This window comes from Chamaea fasciata, unplaced genomic scaffold (genome assembly GCF_029207755.1).
Source record: "Chamaea fasciata isolate MVZ Bird 193981 ecotype frontalis unplaced genomic scaffold, bChaFas1.0.hap1 SCAF_1, whole genome shotgun sequence".
Taxonomy (NCBI): Eukaryota; Metazoa; Chordata; class Aves; order Passeriformes; family Sylviidae; genus Chamaea; species Chamaea fasciata.
Window position 1 is genome coordinate 138,240,354 of NW_027094086.1, and position 24,188 is coordinate 138,264,541.

Consider the following 24,188-nt stretch of genomic DNA (forward strand, 5'->3'; position numbering starts at 1 on the left):
GTTTATACATATATGTTCAGGAAAGGGAGGAGACATTCCCAAAAGACTTCTCTGGTTTCTACATTACTTCACATACCTTTATCATTTTAGCCTTTGTGCTTGTCCTCCCCCAGGTTCTCCACTATTTCAGAGTCTATTCTGCCAAATAAAGACCTGCTCAACACCCATTATGTATTAGCAAGTTAAATTATCTGTATTAGTAAGAATATAATTGCAGCTGTTTTGAAGATGAAGTTGATTTTTTTCCCCAAGTAGATTTGAAATTTATTTAATGAAAAAGACAAAGAATTTTTAGCTAATGCCTGTGGGTAACCTCAGCTTGTTTTCAGTCCTCACTGTAACTCCAAGCGGTTAGTATCAGACTTTGGTACAGTAAATCTGGAGTCACAGCAGGATGGTGCTGCACTGTAGACAGATACTTGATGGAAGGACAGGGTGGAACCCACTGCTGGACTAGACTTACACTGGACATCAGGCATGACCCAGTGGCTGCTGAGCACTCACAACTAAACGTGAGGTGGGCGTTTCCACAGACATCATCAACATGTTGTGGTAGCTCATGAGATCTGACTAAAGGCTGTTCTTTCAGCTCATTTGAAGTCTGTTTTCCTCATGCACTAGTCCACACAATGATGTTAATGGGATCCACAGCTCCTACTAATTTCTTCTTATTACAGAAATCAAGCTAAAACCTGTACTTGGAAAAAGCTCTTTTCCCAGCTGCACGTCTCACTTCCCAATGTGTGTGTGTCTTCCCACCTAATCAAGTGAAGCTCACATCTTTTGCAGGAATACCTATGTGGCAGTCACAGCTGAGCCTCCATGTGTAGCCTCATGGAGATGGATGGAGCTGCCATAACATATGTATTGTACCACTCTGTACCCTTGTACATAATGCATATACTGTCAAATCTATAGTACATTATTAAGTGAATGCAGAAATTAGTCTTCTCTGAAGTAGAAAGCATTCAAATTTTAAACTAAGAAAAGTAGGATAGATCCAACACCAACATGCCTTGCTACTGCATAACTTCTTTTATCTTCCCCTACCTTTGGGGGATGACTCTTCCTCCCCTCAACACCATGCTGAGAGGCCAGCTGGGGTTTCTGGTCCTTCTTAAGAGCTTTTCAGCTGAATGACTGTACAAGTATTTTTGGTCAAGAAACACCCCTGAAAAACAAGGCTTAACTGTTCTGTTCCTCAGCTGAGTGACAGGGGTAATTACTGTGATAACTTCCCACTTCTCTTGGGTGTTATGATGAGAAACTCATTAGTTATTTTCTGAGTACCCTGAGCCAAATCCTTGAATGAAAGAGCTGTAAGGATTGTTTTAACAATATTTAGCACTTCAAAAGTTTTGGAAGCACTATCTAATTTTCCCAAATGTAAACCACCTAAATTCTGAAGGGTAATTTGTGTGCCACACCCCTCAGCCTTTTCGTCAGTCTTCACAATGTTCAGGAACTCATACGATATGGGTGTATGCTTCCTCTGTGTTAACTAGTCTTTTATTTTTAGCTTCCCCCCTCCCCAATTTTCCTCCCTCTAGCACACTTTCATGTGTCATACTTTAGGACTTTAAGGTATATCTGACAGACATGATAACTTAGTCCTTACACTTAAAGTCCTTACACTTACTCTCCATCAGTGCACTATTTCTGCTCCCCAGAAGCCTGTGGCCCAACACCTTGCACAGCCAGCAGCTGCTGTGAATTTAAATGATCTTTGCAGAATGGTCACCACCTGACATCATGAACTATTTTCCTCTACTCAATACACACCCACCCCATCTGCTTTTCTGGGATGCCTAGGAAGCAATAAAGCAGTTCAAGAAAATGATCCCTGAATACCAAGTCAAAATACAGCTAAGGAAACACCAGAGAGCTGGCAAATGAAAACCTTCCTTCTCCACAGCAATTCTTAGTGTTTCCCTTGATATAGCAATAAAATATCTGAAGTTTCTCTGTTCCAAGCTACAAAGAGGTGCCAATTGTATAAACAGGTGATTACTGTTGGGATGGGCAATGTGAATTTTTTCTTGCAAAAAGGTAATAGCTGATTTTTTTTTTTTTTTTTTAACTAGCAGCTGTTCTAAGTAAGTTTATTATCTTACTTATGGCTGTAACATGCCACTTAGGATGGACAAGAGGAAAAAAATAACCAGGCATTTAATAGCACATCTGTGGCTAGTTAGTTATGGTAAACTTCAGGTATGTGGTGATTTCAGCATATGTTCCTAAATATTTTCCCAGCAACTGGATCTAAGACAAAACCTGTTACAGTCTTTTGGGGAGTAATTAATGCACCTAATCACTTCAAACCCCACCAAATTATGAAAAAGTATGCTTGATTTCACAGTAAAAAGCACTGATGAATGATCACCTCCAGAAATGAGGCTCCAAGCCCATGACAAATTCTGTAGGAATGGCAGGAAAGTTCTGATCCTGAGCAGTGACACTGCTGATGGGACATAAAACATAAGCAGAGGACTCCCAAACAGGGAGGTTTTGAGGCCAGAGAGAATTATAAAGGCATAAAGCAGCGATAACTTGCATCGAGCAGAGCATAACTTCCCATTCACTTGTCACAGTGATGACATGCTGCAGTGCTGTTGCTAAAGAGTTGGCTGGTGTGCAGCATGTCTCTGTGTTTTTCCTTTTCCCTACCCTGTAAATTAATTCATCTGTATTTCTCCCATCTGGCCTGTCTTGCTCATATTTGTGTGTTTCTGTTTTCCACAATTTCTGTCCATAATGGCCACTTGCAGGCCAGACTTGCAGGCGCTGCTCTTCATCTCCTGAGGAGCCAATTCCCGGTGTTCCCTGCTTGCCCAGGCACGCAGACCTGCTCCACCATGTCCCACAGGATCCTGATCTGAGCCTGCCTGCTGTGACACGTGGGATGCTCTACAACTTGCGGGGTTCATGCAGCCCCACTGTGCTCCTGTCCAGACACCCAACTTTGTGCACACAGCCACCATCAGCTTTTGATCCATGGTTTCTTTGCCCTTCTCCTTGCAGGGGGACAATAATGGTTCTCTCCTCTGTAGCCCCATTGAGTCACCCTGCCCCATCACAATGATTTTTACCCATCTCAGGAGTCCTACACGGCAGGACAGTGACTTTACTGCTCTCTTCTCTTCTGCAAACTCCATTTGTATGCTTCTCTCTCAGCCACATTAAATTCTTCCAGACTTCTTAAAGATGAAGTTCTAAACTCAAGAATGTCTGACTATGGTTCCCTTCTCTGGAAAGAGCCAGGAGAGGGAGATCTCCTCAGTCAGCTGCAGGACTGTGGGCTTTACAGGGGAGCAATGCTCCATCAGTTGTGCACATTGACCATCAAAAGGCAGAATTGCTTTCCTGCCTCCTTTGCTTTTCTTCATCTTTGCCCTTCTGACAGTCACAGTCTGCACTGCAGAAGCAACCTGAGACCAGAACCCCACTGATCCGAGCACTGGGCAAAGGCAAAACAAGAAGCAACATGTGCCCAAAGAACTTGCTCTCTAACAGGCAGAGGGGAAGATGCTGCAGGAGAAAAGGGAGTCCCTGAAAGCTGCACTGATAATGAGAAGCTCAGCCCTCAGGCTTCCCAAATCACAGACTAACAGCTTCACGTGCTACATCAACCCTCTGGGCAATCCCCCTTGGATATGAACTGAGGCTGCCAGCCATCATTTGTTGTTAATTGTGAATCCAGCCCAAGGTATCCCTTCTATTGTCTCAAAAAAATCATGTTTGCTTTCTGGTGTCTGTCTGTGGAGCCATGTTCATCTCACAACTTCAGAAAGTTTTTCTCTGTAACAGAAAACCTAGGAGCATGAGCACTGTCTTCTTTTTTTTAGGAGCTTTTCCTCTGGTGTTTTTAGGTTTGGTTTTTTTTTGTTTGTTTGTTTTTGTTTTTTGTTTCTTTTTTAACTTCAAGGTCCTTTGACTTCACTTGGGGGAAATCCTCCGTGACTGCAGGACTCCAGAAAAATCTGCAGGAGTGCCTCCTTCCAAGAACTGCACCCCGCTTTGCAGCCCACAAAGTGTTCTCAGAAGAGATGTAGCAAAAGTTAGCCCCAGGTGCAGAGGCAGCTCTGAGATGTGCTGTCGTCTGTGTTTTTAAAATACTCTTTACAGGCTGCGACATGAAGACAAAAAGATGTCCCCTCACTTTGACATTGTGCAGTAAATGGTCCAATTTCACATGGTCAAATGGTCCAATGGAATGGTCCAGCCTGTACTCCCTGCTCCCTACCTCTTTCTATCCCCTAAATCCAGGGTCAAAGCACCTTTCCCAACAGAAATCCAGTAACAAGGACCTGCTCTGTGTGGCACACCATGACTACCCCACCAGAGCAAAAGTTTTTGTCTTGGGAAGAAGGGATGTAAACAGGACTGTCTCCGACAACCAAGGAGAACAAAGAGCTCAGAGCCGCAGCCATGCCAACAAGAAAATCATTCTGGGAATTTTTTCTTACAACACAGAGGAGATAAGTATTTAAAAAATCCAGAACTTCCCAATTATCTTGTCAGGGTCAAGATATTTAAATAATAAACTGTAAGTTGTGGCAGCATGGCTTCCTTGGTGGAAACCTTTGCTATTGTCACACCCACGTGAAGCTGCTCTGCAAAAACACCTAAACCTCCACATTGAAAACTGTGTCAGCTACAGGGCTTTACCACGGGAAAATACAGGGGTTTCCTAACCAGCAAAGCCACAAAGAACTTCACAGGTACCCTACAGGGACAGGGTGCAAGGTCCCCCTGCTGCTGGTGGCATTGTCCTTGGTGGCTGCATCGTGTGTCAGCAGCTGCAGGCTCACACCGTCACTGCTGGAAGAAAAGGAAAAGGAGATGTCCGTAGAAAAGCAGGTCAATGACGATTACTCCCAGAGCCCTGGGAAACCGGGGCACCAGGAAACCTGTATTCAGTTCTGGGCTCTCCTGCAGACTTCTGCCATGACCTTGGACTCATCATGTAACTTTCCTGCCCTTGTTTTCTCACTGTTAACTAGAGCACATATTGAATAGGACTCGTTTTATGAACTTGTGCAAAAGCACTTTGATAGCCTGGGGTAAAAGTCAATTAAGACAGGGCGAGCAGTTGATGGGCCCAACCAATTACTAAAGTAAACGATTCACAAACATATTTGTTTTTGAGAGTGTCATTAAACCAACAGAGATTTGCAAATTATTCACCTGTTTTTAGAGGCCGAATAAATCATGGGGAGGGGAGAGGTGGGTGAGCAAGCAACCAGCAATGCTTCACAAACGCTTGAAAAACATGTTGAAGACAAGCCCTTTGGGTGCATGGCCGGGTGCCAGCAGGAACAGCAAGTTTTGGAAAGGTCTGCTCATACCCCTCTCCATCCTTGACAGACCCGTCTTCCCTTCTGCAGATTTTCCTTGTGCTGAGAAAGTTGAGGTCGTTCATCTCAGCTGTGCCATGAGTTGTGCTCAGCTGTGGAGAGAGAGAGAGAGAAGGCAGGACCTCCCCCTCAACTTTCCGGAGCAAACACACCGCCTCCCGCAGCGCCCGCTGCGCCGCAGCCCCGCGGAGCCGCCCGCGGGCGGGCCGGGGCGCGGAGGGACGGGCGGGGCGCCGGGACTGTCCCTCCTTCCCTCCCTTCTTCCCTCCCTCCCTCCCTCCCTCGCTCCCGCCCCGCCCGCCGCGGGCTCGGCGCCTCCCGCAGCCGCGGCCGCTGAGCGCGGCCCCAGCCGCCACCCGCGGGTCCTGCGCGGCCGCCCGGAGCGGTGAGTCCCGGCGGGTCGGGGCGGGGGCGGTGGGCAGCTGCGGGAGGCGGGGAGGGGAAGGACGGCGGCTCTCGGAGGTGTCCCGGAGCGGACGGCGGTTCGCGGCAGTGGGGGGTTCATCCCTCGGGTTCCTATCCTTTGCACCTGCTCGTTCTTCTCTCGCCTCCGTGACCGCCGTCTGTGGCGGGGCTCTCTGCCGGCATCCCTCCGGGAGCTCGCCTTGAGCCGAGGTCCCAGGGAAGTTGCTCAGTGCCGCTCGCTGGAGCCGCTCTCCTTCATTCACCACCGGTCCCCTGCGCCCGGGAGCGGGGCTCCGGCTGCGGCTCGGTGCCGGCTCTCACCGATCCAAGAGGATGTGGCACCAGGGTCTGGAACACCAAGTGCCGCCGCTCTTGGTGTTTATCTGTACTCCCATATTTACACAGTAGTCAAATGGCTCTTTGGGTTATTTTACTTTCTGGTGGCTGTTTTAAACCATGTCCTGCTGCAAAGGAGACAAAAACCCCAGCTGTTCTGTCAGAAGGAGATCTGTGCTGTTATGTTATTTCATAATTGCCTCAGAATTGCAAATCATGGCCTTAGTCTGCCACTGGATCTGTGCCAAAGAACTCTTGCATCTATAAAGGCTGGGTGGTTGTTTGGGTTCTTTTCCCTTTTTTTTTTTCTTTTCTTTTTTTTTTTTTTTTTTTTGTCAAGAGTTGAAAATAATGGCTTTTTGTCGGCATGGACTCCACACGTTAAGTTACTGCAGCCCATGTCTTTAAGTGAACACACGATGTAACTGTTCTAAGTAGTCAGGCTGATTCACAGAGTCAAGACATTAAATCTTGGCTAGTGACAATGAGAATTGTGTCCTGCTGAAAAGTATTCAACTGCACTTCTTTGCGTGAGCTGAAGCAGTTTCTCATTGTTACTTCAGAAGTTCCGATTCTACCCAGAATGGCTGTTGCTTTTTGTGGGTAACAGACACAAGGAAAATAGCAACCTTCCGGCTTCAAACTAAACAATATCAGATTAATGACAGAGAAGGGCTCTACAGATCAGAGATGCAGCCACTTGCAGAGCCTTAATTTGTGCCAGCACTTGGTTCGTAATCACAGACGCTAGATCTGCCCTACCCTACTATGCTGTGCAGTTCTACCACTCACCATGGTACCACTTGGAGGAAAAAGTGTGGTCCTGCCAGCTATTCCCTTTTCCAAGGAATGCTTTGGGCAGCAGGAGCAGGAGGAAGCTGAGGAAGACTGCTGCCGTGGGGTAGAGAAGATGGGCATGGCTGTGCCCCTCAAGGCAGGGTCATCTCTAAGCTAGCGCCACCAGGGCACTTTAGTGAACCAACTAAAGTACCGATTTAGTCTGCCATTTCAAAGGCTGGACCCTTCTGCATCCTCCCTTCCTACGCTGATGTTCAGTATTTCTCCACGCTCCAACATGTATTTGCCAGTGCTTGGAAAAGACAGATCTTTCAGGGTTTGCCAGGCTGTGTGTATCAACTGGCATATTACAGTACTATATTGTTCTTTAGATGCATAACTTCACTGGCCTCTTATGACCTAACAAGCACACAGAAAATAAACAAGGGCATATTGTTCAGTGGGAAGGATGCAGAAAGTTCTTCTATGTTAGCTGTTAGTTAGGAAAACATTACTTTTAAGTGTTTCTCCTGATTGTCAGAAGAATGGCATGGCACATGTGAGCTTGTTTTTTGCCAAGCAAGGTCTATTTGGAAGGTGAGGCATTTCTGAACTTCTTGGTCACCTTGGAACTAGTTATGAGTGCATAGCAAAGTCCTGCCCAAATCTTCTCCTCTAATTAATTTGGCCAGAGGCCATCCTAATTAACCTTGAGGGAGTTCAGGGGTGGGAGTGCTTGCTATGAAACAATTGTTCTCTGGTAATTTGCTGTTCACAATGTGTTGACCAAGCTATGAGCTGCATCTCTAAAATCCTCTGGGTCTCTTGCTGAAGCCATTTCACCAGTTTATTTGGTTTTTTCAGATGTTGTTTTCTAATCCTTGAGTGGAAGGGTTATCTTTCTTTCTGGAACCTTGTTACGGTGCTTTGTTGCAAGGGCCAGTGGACTTGGGCTTGCTGGTGAAATTTACTCACCAGTTCCAGCTGTGAAGGAAGGGGTTGGTCAGCCTTTCAGCATTCCTGATGCAATTGTTAAGGTCCCTATGTGAACTGATGGCATCTTTTCACATCTACCTAGAAATAACCCTCAGTTCTTCTGGTACTGGCAGTGCCTGCAGGGAACAAAAAGCCGCATTAGCCTCTTTGCCCATGAGTATTACAGTTAAGATATTAATGGAATTTGTCAGCTATAACTTGGACCATCTCAAGTGGTGAGGCAAGGGAAAAAATCTGAGATAGTTGAAAAAAGGAAAAAAAAGGTTAAAGGCTGGGTTCTGCTTTTTGAAAATGCTCATAGCACCCTGCAAGCGTGATGAAGGGGGAAAAAAGCGTGATGAAGGGGGAAAAATGAACAGCAGTTTCTGAAATTTCAGGATGGTCCATCTTTCCCCTTGTGATGATGACTGCTCACCTTGTTGGTCCAGGGGGCTTATCTGTCCTCACGAAGTGGATCACCCTTCACCAGCCTGGGCTTACCTTACCAGTGGGCAGCCCTGCCCAACACACACAGTTCCTCAGCAGCACAGCATTGATTGTGTGTAGCCTTCTCAAGCATCTGTCTAGTTTGTTTCTATGCTAATGCGTAAAAATGCTACTTTGGCGTTTATTTTCTGGTAGAGCGAGAGGTCGGGGGGGGAAATCCTGCTGAGACTACCAGTCAGGACACACAGATCCAAGAAAGAAAGATCAAAGGCGTCTGTAATACAGGAAGAAGCAGAGGGTCAGTCGGGAAAAGACGGCATTTGATTATACGTTCAAGGGTAATATAAAAGGGATAACACACAGGAGAGGAGTGTCCAAAAGTGAGTAAACAGATGTAAGACTATGCTGAGAATTTATTTACTCCAGAAGACAAAATCCTTATCTCTTTGAAGGAAGAGAAGACCACACCAACCTTGGAACATTTCTGCTCCCAGCCACATTTGTGAGCAGGAGAAAATGTTTGTTTATGGATCCCTCCTCTGTGAGTCCTGGCCTGATGGGCCGGCCTGTCCTGCTGTGATTAGTAGGATGCTAATGTGTGTAATCCTTTTGATCACAGAGCCCAGGCTCTATAAGTCATGTCACTGTCACCTCAAAGAAGTTCAGCCATGTGATAGATCCCTTATTAAAAATTTTTGCTTTGAGAGGTTTAATACAGTTATTATTAAGATCTTTTTTTTCCTTCTTTTTTTTTTCTTTTGTCTTGTACTGATGGAGAACTTTTCTTTAAAAAATGCAAAAAATAATACTTATTCATGAAGTCCTAATGTGGGAGTAGCTTATTAGGACTTGGCCCATAGGTGTTTTAGGTGGGATGATTAGCCCATAATACCTTGATTTTAAGATGGAGCAACAAATGTGATTCCCTGAGCTTTGTTCCGTTAGAGAGGACTGCTCCATACAAAACTGTAAACAGCATGGAAACATTCACCTGAGCCCTAAAAAATATCCTCTTCTGCAGTTCCTTTTTGGGAGGCAAAGAGTTGACTACGGTTTGTGTAATGAAAGTACTATTTTGCTCTCCTGTTGTGACAGACAAAAGTTGCCATTTGAGGAAATACACCATATGCTGCCAATTGTGCTCCAGATATATCCAGTCCTTACACCAGAGTGTCAGTGAGTGCTCTTTAACAATTGCTTCTTCTCTGAAAAAATCTGGGCCAATTTCAGTGGACTGATGTGCTGGTCTATCATCAGTGAAGGCAAGCTGTTGAAAACCAGCTAATACAAACAGTGGTATCTGTGCATGCTTGGACATATCCTCACTCCCTATTATGCATTTACATTTATTTGGATGCTTAAGAGCCTCAGCCTATCAGTGCTCAGTCAGGCCTGGATTGGTCCATGGCAAATTTAAAAATCAAACTTATTTCGGATACCAACTGCCATCCATGCACAGTCGAACATGTTTATCAGCATTGTGTGAACCCAATACTCAAACACCCACATTACTTAAAAAAAATAATCTCTCTCTCTCTCTCTCTACCATTTTTTCTTGGTGAATGTGAGAAAACAGAGTGTGAAACCTCCTAACAAACGGCAGCACCTGAAGAGCAGCCGTCACTCATTGAGATCTGCCCCGGGAGATGCTGTGCACTCTCTCATGCCATGGTGGGTTTGCAGATGCATCTGCACTGGTGAGCTACAAGACTGGAATAACTACCTTCTGAGAGTTAAATAAACTCTTGAAGACTTGCTCCTCTCATTCTCCCCACTTCCTAATTTTATTGGAGACACATTGTATCATTCATTTGTTCTCTGGCACAGTGCCTCCAGGATTTCAGTGAGGTCTTTTTGCTCAAAGAACGCAGAGAGGATGCGAGCTGTAATTTTCACTGTCTGTGAATCTCTGTTAGAGAAAAAATGTGAACTCTCCTGCCCGCCGGTAATGAGAGTTGAACACAAAAATTCACATATTTCTTTTTAATTTCTTTGTGGTGAATGGGAGTGACTGGCCTGGGAAGACATGCAGAGCCAACATAAAGTTGGCTTATCTTCCAGCAATGACTTTGGCACGTCTTCCTCCCGTGTAGTCTGCAGAGATGATTATGCATGTAGCACTAGTGACTTTGAAGCCTTCAGTACAGCATTGACTGTAATGGGAACTTTCTTGAAGCTTTGCCTGGTGCGTATCCCTGATCTGATAAGAGTTCTTTGGTCAGGATCCCATTCTGGTGCCTCTGCTCTTCTGCTACCTTGTCTCTGCTCAGGAGCCTTCAACCCATAATGTGTGTTTTGTGTTTGAGCCTCCCTGTCCCTCCCATCCCTGGAGGAAAAGCAAAGTTTATTTTTCTACCCTTGTGCCAGACCTGCTCCCCCTTAGCACCCACCTCACTCTTCCCTGCAATGCAGAGGTGTTGGGAAAGGAGGGTGCAAGGAGAGTTCTAGCAGGGGGCCTGGGGATGTCGGGGGAAGTCACATTGTATTTGAGGTGAAGTGGCTATTTGTAACACTGAGAGACTTGTACTAAAGAGTTTTGATTTTCTTGGAAATTTGTGGGACATGCCAACGAAACAATAAATTTAAGGGGGGGAAGGTAGAGGAAGAATATTAAAATGTTTAGTTTCCATCCCAAATCCCTTGTTTCTGCGGCAGAATTGCGTCATCTGCACCACTTCTGATAGATGTTCATTCAGTCTTTTCTTGAAAACCTGTATTGATTCACAGCCTGCCAGCATAAACAGTGGATAACTATCATTATGGCTAGATAGTTCCTCCTAATATGTAATCTAAATCACCCTTGCTGCCTCTTAAGTCAGTCCCTTTGGTTATCCACATCTGCAGGGAGTAGGACAAGATTATTGCAGCCTTTTAGCAGCCTGACATATTTAAAACTTGTCTCTCATTCCCTCACCCTCATTCCTCTACACTTTTCTTCCAACTAAACAAGCCCACTTCTTGTATCCTCTTCAATAGGGGTCACACTTGGCTACATTTTTTATCATTCCTGTGAACATTTTGCTTGAGGTAGGACCCAAACTGGATGTAGGGCTGAGAGGAGTAAAGAGCCTGATGTGTGATGCTCCTCTTGATATAACTCCAAGCTTATTCACATGTGTCTACCAAGACCTGCACTGCTCTAATCACGAAACCATAGAATTGTTAAGGTTTGGAAAGGTCTCTAAAATCATTGAGTCAAATGATGTCTTCCCTCTTTGTGACTCTAGCCCCAGAGACTCTTTTGCTGTGCTGCTCCTTTTTGTACTTTTGCATGACATCCTTCTTCTTCAACATGTTTTTTTACACCTGCCTGTATTGAATCTCAGTCATCCATTTCAGACTGGGTCTCTGATTTATTAAGATTTTATTCTAATTTTAATGTCTGAAAATGCTTACAGCATTCCCTAGATATTTGTAATTGTAATCTTCCTCCTAATTTACAAGCCATTAATGGAAATACCGAATAGAGCAAGACCCCCAGGCACAACCCTTATATGTCTTTTCAGGTTGACATTGGATTTGCTACTGTTCCTTGAGTACAGATGTGAAGCATTTGTATGCCTGCCCACAGTAAATTATTCCTCAATTGTATTCACCTGGTTTGCATATAAGACTATCACATGCATTCATCAAAGCTTTCCTCATTCCAACGTGTGACTTCTACTGTTTTTTCCTCCCTAGTCACTATGCTCCCAGCTCCATCAAAGAAGAAAATTAAATAGATTAGGCTTAATTTGTTCTTGACAAGTTGGTATTTTCTGTTTTCTCATGACTTTATCATGATGCAGCTGCAGTGCAAAGCAGCAAACAGGGAGATGGAAACTCTTCTTGTATCACACACTTGCTCCCTCCTGCTCCATAAATCAACACTTGTTATAAGTATTTACAAGGGAATTGAATAATAATTTGTCTGATTTGATATCAAAGGAAGGCTGTTTGGTCTATGATACCCCAGATCTGTCTCCTTCCCCCTTTTGTTTGAAGTTAGATAATATGTTTGCCCTTCAGTCATCCTTTGAGAAATTCTAGAAGGTATTTACTCATGGCTTGGAGGCAGCCCTGACTAGTTCCCTACTCCTTCCTTACTCCTAGCCTATGCTTAATTAAGCCCCACCGAGTGGGATACATGCAACTTGCATTAATGTTCTCCAATCTCTTTCTCCTGTGTTCTAGAGTATCTTTGCATTTGATCACATTGAACACTGTTGTGGAAGGCTCTTCAAACACATTAATTTTATCTTCTCGATGGAGCGTGTGTCTACAAGTCAGTGGATGTGGTGCTGATTGTTTCCATAGCAGAGGGCAGGGGCATGGCATTCTGGGGTGGCTGCATGCACAGCACTGCAGCCTGCTGCTTACAGTCCTATCTGACTTTATTGTCCTGCAAATGATTAAATTAGCAAGGTAAAAGCCTTGTTTAATGTGCTTTTGATAGTGTGTTTTGTATGCACACATGCAAAGCCAGAGTGAGAAAACAGGAGCAATTAAAATGTCCAAAGCCTTAGATAGTCTCCTGGGATGTAGCTCAGGGTTATATTTAGACAGAGCAAGTAGCACCATCTAGTATTAAAACAGCCATAAGAACCTGTTTTCCATTGCTCTAGTCTGTCAGGCTTTTATCACTTGATCTGAGACTTTCAGGTTGTGTCTCGCTCTCAGGGTAGGTTTATTTTAATATTGTCAGCTAAACCAATTCAACCATTTCCAAGAAAAACTAGAAGAGAAGAGAGAAGGAATGTTGTTTTGCCCACAATAGAAAGGGGAAAGAAAATAAATCCTCCAGCTTTTTGATGGAGAGCTGTGGTGCCATCATGTTCAGGAACAGGATCTGTGGTGACAAGGCTTGAAGACATCAGTGCATGTTCTTGGCAGACTCATCTCTGTTTCAAATTATTCAATTTTCTGAAGACTTTTCTCCCCATCCATCAGCACACCCGAGCCTCTGGTGCTGAGCAGCTCACTGGTGACCCAGCCCTGTGCTCATGCCCTTGCTGCTCCAAGGGATGTGCCAGCAAACCGTGCCTGTGTAGCTGCAGCCCAGGGCTGTGCTGCTGGAGTGGGATCCTCCCTGTAATGACAGCTCCTGCTTCTTCCAGGTGCAGGTGAGATGGGGTCTCAAATTTGGGAGCAGAGAGCAGGCACAGAGGTGCTTCTGCTGGAAGTGTAGACAGGACAGTAGGTGTTCATCAGGAGGGGAAGGAGGAAATTGGGGTGATGGATGCAAGCTGAGGACTGGCCAGTAGAAGCTGTGAGGGGTGCAGGAGGAAGAACAAGCTGACTACCACAGTGGTGGGCTGTGTGGGAAGAGTGGCTCAACTGGTGGGACCAGGAGACAGGAGGGCAGAGAAGGGATCCTGGAGGAGAGGGGGAGGACAGCAAGAAGGATTGGTGAGTGTGGGAAGGGGGAAATGAAGGCATTGGGGTACATAGTGGTGAGGAGTTAACAGGGATGGGGAGATATGGGGCTTCTTGGACAAAAATGTTGGTGTTGGATTAGATAGACAGAGGGATGGAGGAAAGCACAGTGCACAAATTACTGCAACCAGTTTTTTGGCTCATCCGTGTCTTCATTGTGTGGACAGCTATTTGCCGCACTTAGGTTCGTGTGCAGAGGCACTAGGTTCTTGCAGCAGTTGCTTTAGATGTACCTAGTTCACTTTTAAAGCTGAGTCCTTCAAAAAATCAGGTTGTAAGCACTTCAGACTGGGTGCCTAGAGTGGAGAGGATTGTTTTCACTTTTGTCTGTCTGCATAAATATTCTGTCTGGCACATGTCTGATATGAAATGGGAATAATGTCACCCAGACGTGAGTAAAGATAAGCTAGTTTAATGGGTGACCCATCTAGATAATACGCTTTGTAATTCAGATGCTTGTTAGTAACTTTATCTTCAGAGCAGTGTTTGAATACCTGCTCAGGAAGAACTACCAGAGACAGCCCAGGAAGAGCTACCATTACCTAGCCTGTGCACCAGTCGAGGTTGGAGTCCTGCAGAATTCAGTAGCCTCAAGTCACGTAACTAGAGACTGCAGCAAATTGTATGTCCATGCAGGGTGCCTCGATTTTGGCAATTCTTGACGTTGTATGCTTCATTTTGCACTATGAATCATGTTCCTTTGATGTTTTCTTTTCTTGAAAGTTGTACAAAATCATTTACATTATTGTTATAAATAGTTCTGCAGAGGTGGGCAGGGCAAATCATGCTCAAGAAGGACTTCAGGGGTTGTGTTCAGCCAGTTAAAGGGTTACCACCTTCCCCTACATTTCAAGTAAGGGAGGACAGGAGAGATGTTGCAGAGGGCAGCCAGGACCAAATCCTCTGTCACTTCTGCTCTCCCACCCAATATGTGGCTGCTGTGCCAGGACACTCTCTGGAACCTGGGCTAAAGGAAGGAGCCTGCCAAGGGGGTGCTCAGAACACCATGAAGGGAGCATTCAATGCCATGCAAGTAATTTCAGAGCACGGAGGTAAGACTTGTTTCTGCCATTGCTGCAAGTGTTGGCATTCATCATCACTGGTACTGGTGATCATACAGATGGTGATGGTACCCCCCCAAAATAACAAGCGTTGGGAACCCCTGACACTAAAAAAAGCTACAGACAAAGGCAGGTCATAAATAGAAAACAGTGTGTTTCCCCCACTGAGAATGAGTTCCAGAAGCAGCTCAGAGGAAACTAGCACCAAATTTCTTCAGGGTGTTTCTCAAGAGTGCTTAAGGCTTTTCTCAGGCCAGAGGTGAGATCTGTGCTCATGGATGGAGCGCCCCAAGGTGAGGTGCTCTGACGACATTTCCATCTGGTGATCCCATTGTGTCCCGCTTGCTCAGGCTGTGGGTCTCCATTGTGTCTGTCTGCATGGGGGCTGATGCTGATTTCCGCCGTTCGCACTTGTTTCTTTGCATCTGAGAGTGCTGCTGAGAAGTTTCCAGAGAAAAGCTTGGCCCCTGTTCCCAATGTAATGCAGAGTTGTACCGGCTGCTGGGGACAAGTCGGAAACACTGGCAAGATAGCAGGCATCCTCAGGAAGCAAACCCTATCAGAGAGCACTGATGTCATTGGCAAACAAAACATATGAGGGCTGGAAAAACAAACTATTTTGCAATGTTGTTGATCTTCCCTCAAATTAGAAGCTCTGCACAGCCTTTACTCTGCGGTCCAGTCTGACAGATTATTTACATGGCAATGCTGCAGCAATGGTTTTGTTACTCCTGCAAATCCAATTCCTTTGATTTTATTTTTTAGGTTTATTTATCTAAGGGAGGGTGGCGTGAGTGTCCAAGAACTCTAGCCAGATTGAGAAAGCTGGCCAGCATCCTTGCAGATGATGAGTGCTGACATGGTTGATGTCCTGCAAGCTTTGATCAGGCAGGACTTCCAGCCTCCCTGTCCCTGATCAGGCCCAGTGCAGGAGATGTTACTTCCTTCCGACTTTTGCACAGCCCTCTGAGGCTGTGTCCCAACAATGTCCCAACTAGTGGCCAGCTGCCACCAGTGCTACTGGCTCCTTGGAGCTTGTGGCATTAGCATGGAGCAGGATTCTCCCCTTTGGTTGTTCCCATTGTGGTGTTATGATGGACACAGTGATAGCATCCTTCTCCCAGATGGGCCTCCCCACCACACGTAGCACCACGGGGTTTCCCCTTCTACACATGGTGAGTTTGCAGAGCAGGAAGAGACGGTCATACCAGTTCCACATGGCACACTTCCACTACTGCTCCTCACCACTGGTGCCAAAAGAAGGATCAGAGTAAACCCCATATGCTGGAGGTTTCTTGCCCACGCACCTTTGCCTCTCTGATAGCTGCAGTGGGTGGCAGAGAGAAGGTTAAACTGTTCTCCAAGGCAGCCTTGGATAATAGCAGGAAAAGCACATTTATTCCTTGCACCTGTGAGTGCTTCCATGGGCTTTCTGCTGTTTATGGTAGTCACATTGGATCTTTCTCCTGTTAGAAGCTGAACAGCTCTAGCAGCCAGCTGTTCCCTTTGCTCTGCTCATACCTGGCTCCTTGCACAGTCTGGGCAGGGGGTGGATGGAAAATCAGCTTTTTAGGTCAGCATTCAAAAATAACCCACAGAGTCTTCCCTTCCTTCCATGAGAGAAGGGTCCCACTACAGCCTGCTTTCTGCCTGGTTGTACTTACTGCTGGCTCACCTACTCAGAGCTCTTACTGGGAATTTGGAGTTCTATTCTAGCAGAGACTAATATCTTCAGCACAGGGCATTATTTCTCTGTTTTTAAAGGGTGTGTAGTGTTACGTGTGTGAAAAGGGAGGAGATTCATTAAGTTCTTGGGACAAACCAGTTTAGGAGTTCAGAAGTCTCTGAGGCTGAAAAACCACTTTTGTGGTGTTTCAGGTTAAATTGTGGCTCTGCATAAAAATTGTGCCAGTTTTTGTACACTGCGAGCTCTCCTTGGGCAAGCGCTGTGGCCACTGTGGGCAGTGCAGCACAGAGGTGGCTGGAGGGTCCCTGGATGCCTAGGAGCTGCACACCAGGCTGGCCCAGAGCAGCTGGCCAGACTGGCCCCACAGCTGGCACAGCATCCAGGAGTCAAGGCAGGACAGGAAATGGATAAGGCTATGGATAGGCAAAAAGTGGCCATAACACGTAGAATGCTGCAGCACAGAAACTGGTTTATGTAGCACACCGACCCATCTACTTCTGTGTATGTGTGACCTGAGAGATTTGTACTAATAAACATGCAACTGCCATCTCAGTAGTTGCTCCATTTCTAAGAAATCCTTGTGAACAGTAGTGAACAGACTTTTCTCTCTTTCTTCATGCCCAAGAAGAGCATTAGAGACCAGTGTATAAAATGCATTTTTTTGTCATGATCTTTGCAGAGACAGTCCTTTTAAGCAGCTGCCAGTGCAGGGCTCATGATCCTCAGGTGGACCAGCTATTACTAAGGACACGAAGTACTCACTAGATATGTTAACTGAACTCTTCATGCAGGGAAAATAACCTTGTGGTTTATATTTTACATAAGTCTATTTCTGTGTGTTTTACCTTTTTATCCACCTTTTAATTTTTTTTTTCTTTTGGTAACACAATTCAAACAGGGAGGAATGTATCAGGATGGGTCTATTGTTTTGTACAACCTTCAGAACAGAACATTACCTTCCACACATTGTAAAACTCTGGATGAATGGCTATTCTATAATTGCCATAATAAGCTGTGAGAGTGGTATAGACAATAGAGACTGTTTTCAGCCAACTAATTCAGTTTGCTGGGTCTTCGCTCTAGTCAGTGCAGAATTGAGGGCTGTCACTGGGGAAGAAAAATCTCGACCATCCTGTGTCTCGCAGATCCTTGTGATACAATACACATGGGCATCATAGGTCATGTTGTACAATGGAGGTGTGCTGTAAAAACAGCATACTTGAAATCTTAGGGTTTGCATTATTCTAGCTGAGGATTGCAGCAGGCCAACGCAGGGAGAAAAGAAAGTAATCTGGAAAAAGGACTGTTTAACTGGGGTATTGCATATTACCTGGGTTTCTCATGTGGTTGCATAATTCGTTTTTGTTCTTATGCATATTTTGTCCTTGTTCATGTGAACATCTTTTTAAATTGGAATATGCAGAGCTGTAGGGAGAGGCTTATTGCTCTGTAATCCACCCCCTTCTCCTGCAGCAACTTAAAACATAATACAGAGCACACCTTTCCATGACTGGAGAAAAACAGTTTTCTAAGGAAATGCCTGCTCAGGTTGTGGGCTTACCTCCAGTGCAAAGTTCTTATTTTGAGATCGCATTAGTAAAATCTGAAAGCTGCAACCACCAGTGAATTCTTGAGTGAAAGGGACTGAGTCAGCAGCAGCAGCACAGCATCTGCTGCTTGGCTGAGTGCAGGGAGGTGTATTGTCAAGGGAAGGACAGCACATGATTCATCAGCATCTGCATGCACTTTGCTTTGTCTATTATATTAAGAGGGTGAAACACTGAGTGCAGGAGATGAGATTTTTAGCTTCAGTAGCCTACTGGCTGATCAAAGGTATCTTTCCTTGTCTAAAGTAGCCTTCTCCTTGTTTTTGGTTATGTTTTGTAGTGATGGATCCAGCTGGAAAGAGCTTTCTGATGGCACAGCTGTGAGTGAAACCAGCACAACATGTTCAGTGTTGAAGACCTCCTGATTTCTCATGGATACAAATTGTCAAAAAATCCCCCTGTTTCATATGAGAACAGATATGATGGATACCGGCATGAAATCAAGGGGAACAGATCTGCTCAGAGAACAGCACTGAATGGGATTGAAGCAGAATCCAGAGCTGGGGCCTACAGTAAGAAACCTCTGGTGAAAACCAGCTCAAGCAGCACTGAAAGCAGCCATGGGAGCCAAGGGAGGCAAGCGGGTCCTGGTTACCACCATGACCTTCAGGGTTTGTCCACTTTTCATACTTCAGAAGGGGGGTAAGTTTCAGCATCATGCCATGGCTTTGCTTTCTCTTTCTCTTGGTCTTGAGAGATAACTAACCATGACTCTAATCCTTAACACCATCTTCCTGTGATCCTTTCCTGCTCCCATCCTAGTAACCATTTCAGTTCACTGGATGTCTACATCTAGTGACACAACCATTCACCTTCAGCTAGAGAAAGGCCTTTGGGAATACTGGGGTAATGGGAAATGGCTGAGTGTGGGAAAATACATTTTACTAATGTGGTCTGTATGACAGGCTTTTCTGATGGACTTATGAAAGCTTAGTTCTAGCACAGAGTAAAGAAAAGGAGGGGAAAAAAAGGGGGAAAAGGTCTTCCTTTTCTTCAGTTTTAAAACTGCACCAAACTTCTTCTGACACTTGCATACCCAGGTTTTACTGTGGATTCAGCCACATGCAGCTCTTGGACTTGAGGATGCACTGAGGACTTACTTGGTCTCTTAAGGCTACTCTTGTGGAGTAAGCATGAAAAGGTGCCTGTGCACTTCTTTTTTAAACACCTCCAAACCAGTGGAAGCTCTTGTTGTCACTCCATAAAACATTCTTGTGCAGCCATGGCTTGCTCAACACGGAGTACGTGCGCAGCGGGGCTGGGGCTGGCTGGGCAGGAAGAGCTGTGTGTACACACCGGCGCTCGGCCATTGTTCTGCAGCTATTTGAGTGCTGCAGATGGACAAAGGAAAGGGGCTCGGGCAGGACTGGAAGCCAGCCCAAGTATGACGATGGTTTACAAGGAAAAGCCCCTTCCTCCTGCCGAGTGGGCTTGAAACTGAAAGCAGGGCAAAACACTGTCGCCTTGGGAGCTTGTCCTCTTACAAAGACCTTCAGTAACATGTGGCAAAGCCATATGTCCCCTTACTCCTGGGCTCATCTGCTCTTTCCCTTCACATATTTTCCCCTTGCAAGTCTGTTTGCCTGGAGCAGGAATGACTGCTGGTTGCCAGTTAGGATAATGGGCAGGAAGAGATGTGAGCCCTCTAAAGCAGTCATAGGACAGCAAGTTCTGGTGAAGCTCTCCAGGTGGAACCATCCATTCTAGAGAATGAAGGACAGAACACAGATGTGAAGGTAATTGGGATGATCCTTTCTGGTGTGTTTCGGATGAAGTAAACTGGACAGCAAAAAAAGTGAGGAAAGATACTGAAAATGAATGAAAGGAGAAAAGGTTTTGAAGCAGGGGAAGAGAGCATGCAGTGGAGCTAAGGAAGCTGGTGCTGAGTTTACAGTGTAGAGAAATACTGTTATGAAGAAGATCTGGCTGTGCAAGGCTGGAAACTACCACAGCACTGCTGCTCCTGCACCCTGTTAGAGCCTGTGTGGATGCACAGGGATTTGGGAGGGCTGCTGCCTCCCTGCATCCAGTTTCTCTGGATACATCTGTAGGGATGGATATCTGTAATTGCTGGCCTTGGCTAAATACCAAATAATGCTCTCTAACAGTTTAGATGTCTCTTTCTAAATGCAAGGGGTAGAACCTGGCAGTCTACAGTATAGTTAAATATTATATCCTGGCTTTTAAAAGCAGCTGTTCCACATAAAATAGGGAACACAACCCTGGAAATGGCTTTGTCACACTTTCATACAAAGAGAAATATTTTCTTGCTATTACTGTTACAGCAAACTCTGATTCCCAGTGAGCCTACTGGGAGCTCTCACAAGGCACTAGCAGCTGGGAAAACCTTTGTCTTCCCTTCCTTGCCATGCCTGGGAGTGTGGAGTGCCTCCGGTGTGGAGTGTGACACGGTGGCCCAGCTGGTCCAGGAAGGGAGGAGGGAGCTCTCCGGGCCAGATCCAGGGAAGCTGCAGCACAGCAGCACCTCATGTCAGTCTGAGCCCCAGGTGACAGTCCCTCTCCACATCCACTCCCAAGTCACAAGGCTGCTGTGTGCCTGTGAGCTGCTCTGAAACTGAAGAGAAGATACCTGTGATGGCCCAGCTGGGAGTGCTCGGGACTGTGACAGGTGGTAAACTCCACCAGACATTTTGATATTGCTGCTTGGTTTCTGGACTGCTATGGGAAATCAGCTTCTGGTTCCCAGGCTGGGAAGGTACTGCACACTGCAGAGACCTGGGGACGATTTGGGCCCAAAGAGGATGTGATCACCCAGCAAGATACTCTCTGGGCATTGCAGGCTTCCTGCCACCATTTCCAGGTGCTGCTTTCTCAGCCAGAACAGAGCAGGAGAGGGCCTGAACAGGCTGTGTGTGTCCTTCACAGATGGTGACAGTTCCACAGCAATTCAGTGTTGCTTAAGGCTCCTTGTCCAGGGAATTATCTACACCATACTCTTGTTTACGCCACTGATGTAGAAGAACTAATCACCTCCCATACACCAGACAAGTGAGTGATGTTGCCAGCCTCATGGCTGCCTTTGCAGGCAGATTTGCAGGGTTTGTGGTGTTTTGTGATGGCAGGAGGATGACACTGTTGTCTCTGCTTATTAAGGTTGTTCTGCAAAGCAAACCTTGCTGAGGAGGGTAGAGGCTTCATAGCCACTGCTGATGCTGCTTGTGGGGGGAGAGTGATGCCCCAGTGGAATGGGGAAGTGGTGTTTGGTTCCATCCTGTTGTTCTTCAGGCAAAGTGTGAGGGAGCAGATGGTGGGAGGGCTGTCCTGGCTTAACTGAGTATTCAGAGGCCACACAGTAAAGGTTTGGAAGAGGAAACTAGTCAAAGAAAATGGGAAAGCTGATCCTATGGGTATGGATGAGAGTTCTTTATTCACAGGGGGACTCTCTCCTGGTTCTGTTCTAAGTAGAGAGAAGAAGCACTTTGCTTAGTTGTTTGTGTGGGAGGAACTATGTTAGTAGCTAGCAAATTCAGAAATAAATAGATATCATCATTAATGAGATCACCTGCTGGAACAATTTAAAAAGTATGCTTGGTGTTTTCCAATGCTGGGTCTCAGAAGAGTGTATGTTAGGATAGGATCTCAAAATAGAACAGAAGCTGCCAGTGTCCAGAACAGCCATCTGAAAATTTTTCCACTTTGCTGACTTTGTTAACAGTGCTCTTTGTGGAGGAAAAAGTCTGTGCCAGTGCCTGTAGCTCATGCAAGATGAGATACTGAGTGCCCAACACCTTCCACTTGCATGCTGGCAGCCAGCAACCAGGACAGACATTCCCTACATAGCCCTGCAGTGGCCTAATTCTGTGGGGTTTGGACTTTGATGCCTGTGCCACACTTCTTCACTTTTGGCCCCATTATCTGCATCCTGCTGGTCCAGCATCACCGTAGGGGAATTGGGCAACTTCAACCCACAGCTCTGAGCAAGACAGCTCAGTGAAATGTGGTCATGCAGCCCAGTGCAGGGTAGACTGATGGACTCATTTCTTGTAAAGGCCTAAAATTCACAGAAATCTAGAAATAGTTTTGGGGGTTTAAAACCATTTTAATTAAATTAACTTTATATAAAATCAATTCAAAGCACTTTATGAGAGCAAATGTGATACTCGTTACAAGCAGGCCTGTTAGAAAAGAGTTGAAAATGTTAAAATCTACCTCCTTGATCCCTTGGGACCACTCTGCCCCTGGAACTTACATATCCACAGTTGGTCCCATGGGACTGCTCCATCCTTGGCTCCATCCTCCTCCCAGCTGTCAGGCACTTGTAAGCTGCTGTGTCCAGGTGTGTATTTCTTTGTGTGTCAGCACCAGCACATTGTGGAGAGACACACAATTGTGTAGTGGCATAGTCAGAGATGAGCTGCTGCAGAGAGGAGCTGGGAAGTCTCTTTGGTGATATGTCATGGGCACAAAAGACTGCACCTTGACTGGTACTCATCATTCAGAGATCTAGCATTACTGAGGCTGCAGTGAAGCATTTTAAACTTGGAGTGGCTCTTGGAATTTTCCCCTTCCATCATTTCATTGACTGCAAGACCCAAAAGTGCCCCATGTCCTGGAAGGAGGCACTCTCTGCTGCAGTTGTGGCCCCAAGCAGTGTGGTTGTGCTGTGCTGCCCCACTGCCTTCTGCCTGCCAGGTGTGCCTGCATGCAGGTGTGCAGGAGCTGCTCTCCATCACTGAGAGCAGAGGAGACTTCAGAAAGGAGCTGTACTGGGGGGTGCTTGGAGCATCCTCTTCCCACTGCACAGTGCAGAGTCATCTTCAAAAGTTACTGGGTCGCTGATAGAGACTGGCTCTGTAACCACTTCTAGTGCCTTAGCCAGGACTTAGAGAGACAGATACTGTCTGTCCCATGAGTAGATCTTAGAAAAGATCAGGTTTAAAATGCTCTAAATGCCTCCTTTTCGATGTCTTTTTTACACTCTTATTGCAATGATGACATAATGTAGGTTACAAGGTGGATTGTATCATGTTCTGAAGTTCATTACTGGAGCCTAGTTATTAACCTTTAAAAATAAATTTAATCTTCTAAACAGCTTTTAATAAATGAAGGGGCTCTCTCTCTGTTGAGAAGTATTTTGGGTTATTTTGTGGGGCTTTTTAAATGGTGAATTAAGCTTTGCAACATCACTGGAGATTTAAACATCAGAATTTTTAAGTGCTTTCCTAAGAGATGCTACCACTGAAGCAGGAATCATCTCAAGTCTGATGGCCTGTGCTGAGCAAGATGTCAAACTAAATAATTGTAGTGATCTCTTCTGATCTTGGAGTCTACGACCATACTTCCTGCAATTTCTGTAAACCCTTTTACAATGATGGATAAAATCAATCAGAAAGAGCAACCTGTCCATTTCCTCCTCACTCCTGCTGGACACTGTTTCTCACCTCATTTTGTAAACACAGATACAAATCGTGCCACAGGAGTATGGGGATGAGATGAAAAGGTAGAAGACAGCATTTGTTCAGCTGTACGTTTCCACATGGAAGTGTTGGTTGTTACTACAATCAGATTCTGATATATGAGGTGTCCTGTTATATTTCATTGATTAATGAAGACATCTGTTCCTTCTTGGGGTTTAGCAATCAAACTGTATTTCATGCTTCAGAGGCAGAATATTTTGTTCAGAAATTCAATCTTAATCCAATTGAATTAATAGGAACAAGATGCTCCTTATCCCAGTCTGGTTTTTAAACTTCTACACTCATAGGATGAAGGTAATATACATAAAAGAAAATTGCTGTGGATCTGGATGGCTTAATTTTCATTCTGAATTTTGACTTATGTCTTCACAAACTCGCATTGAAATAGATCATTTTTTTTAGTAAAAAAGAGCCAGACAACACTGTTTATATACCTTGGGGTGGAGGGAAAAGGAAGAAATTCTTGGGTTCTATCTACATACTTGTCCTATTTCTGTCAATTTTGATTTTTCTTTCCAGTCTTGTGCTGGTGGCAGCCACATAGTGTAAAGGCAGTTATGTTGTTGGACACCTTAGGTACAAGAATAGCAGAATGCAATTCAAGTAGAAAATTAATTATTTATATTGAAGGGTACCAATTTTATTCTGCAGGAATGTATAAAACAGTTTACACTCTGTTCAGA

The 24,188-nt window shown here is 45.3% G+C and overlaps 1 protein-coding gene across 3 annotated transcripts in view; it reads left to right on the top strand.

The window, feature by feature from the left end:
- JCAD (junctional cadherin 5 associated) overlaps window positions 1-24,188 on the top strand; it is a 54,128-nt gene that overhangs the window by 15,937 nt on the left and 14,003 nt on the right. The window contains exons 1-2 of one of the 3 annotated variants that reach the window (XM_066199690.1): window positions 5,660-5,742; window positions 18,348-18,709. In XM_066199690.1, the coding sequence (XP_066055787.1) occupies window positions 18,408-18,709 (302 nt within the window). In that variant the 5' untranslated portion in view covers window positions 5,660-5,742; window positions 18,348-18,407. Of the gene's footprint in view, window positions 1-5,659; window positions 5,743-9,823; window positions 9,969-18,347; window positions 18,710-24,188 lie in introns of those variants that run through there. The other 2 variants (XM_066199700.1, XM_066199709.1) reach the window with 2 other exon arrangements.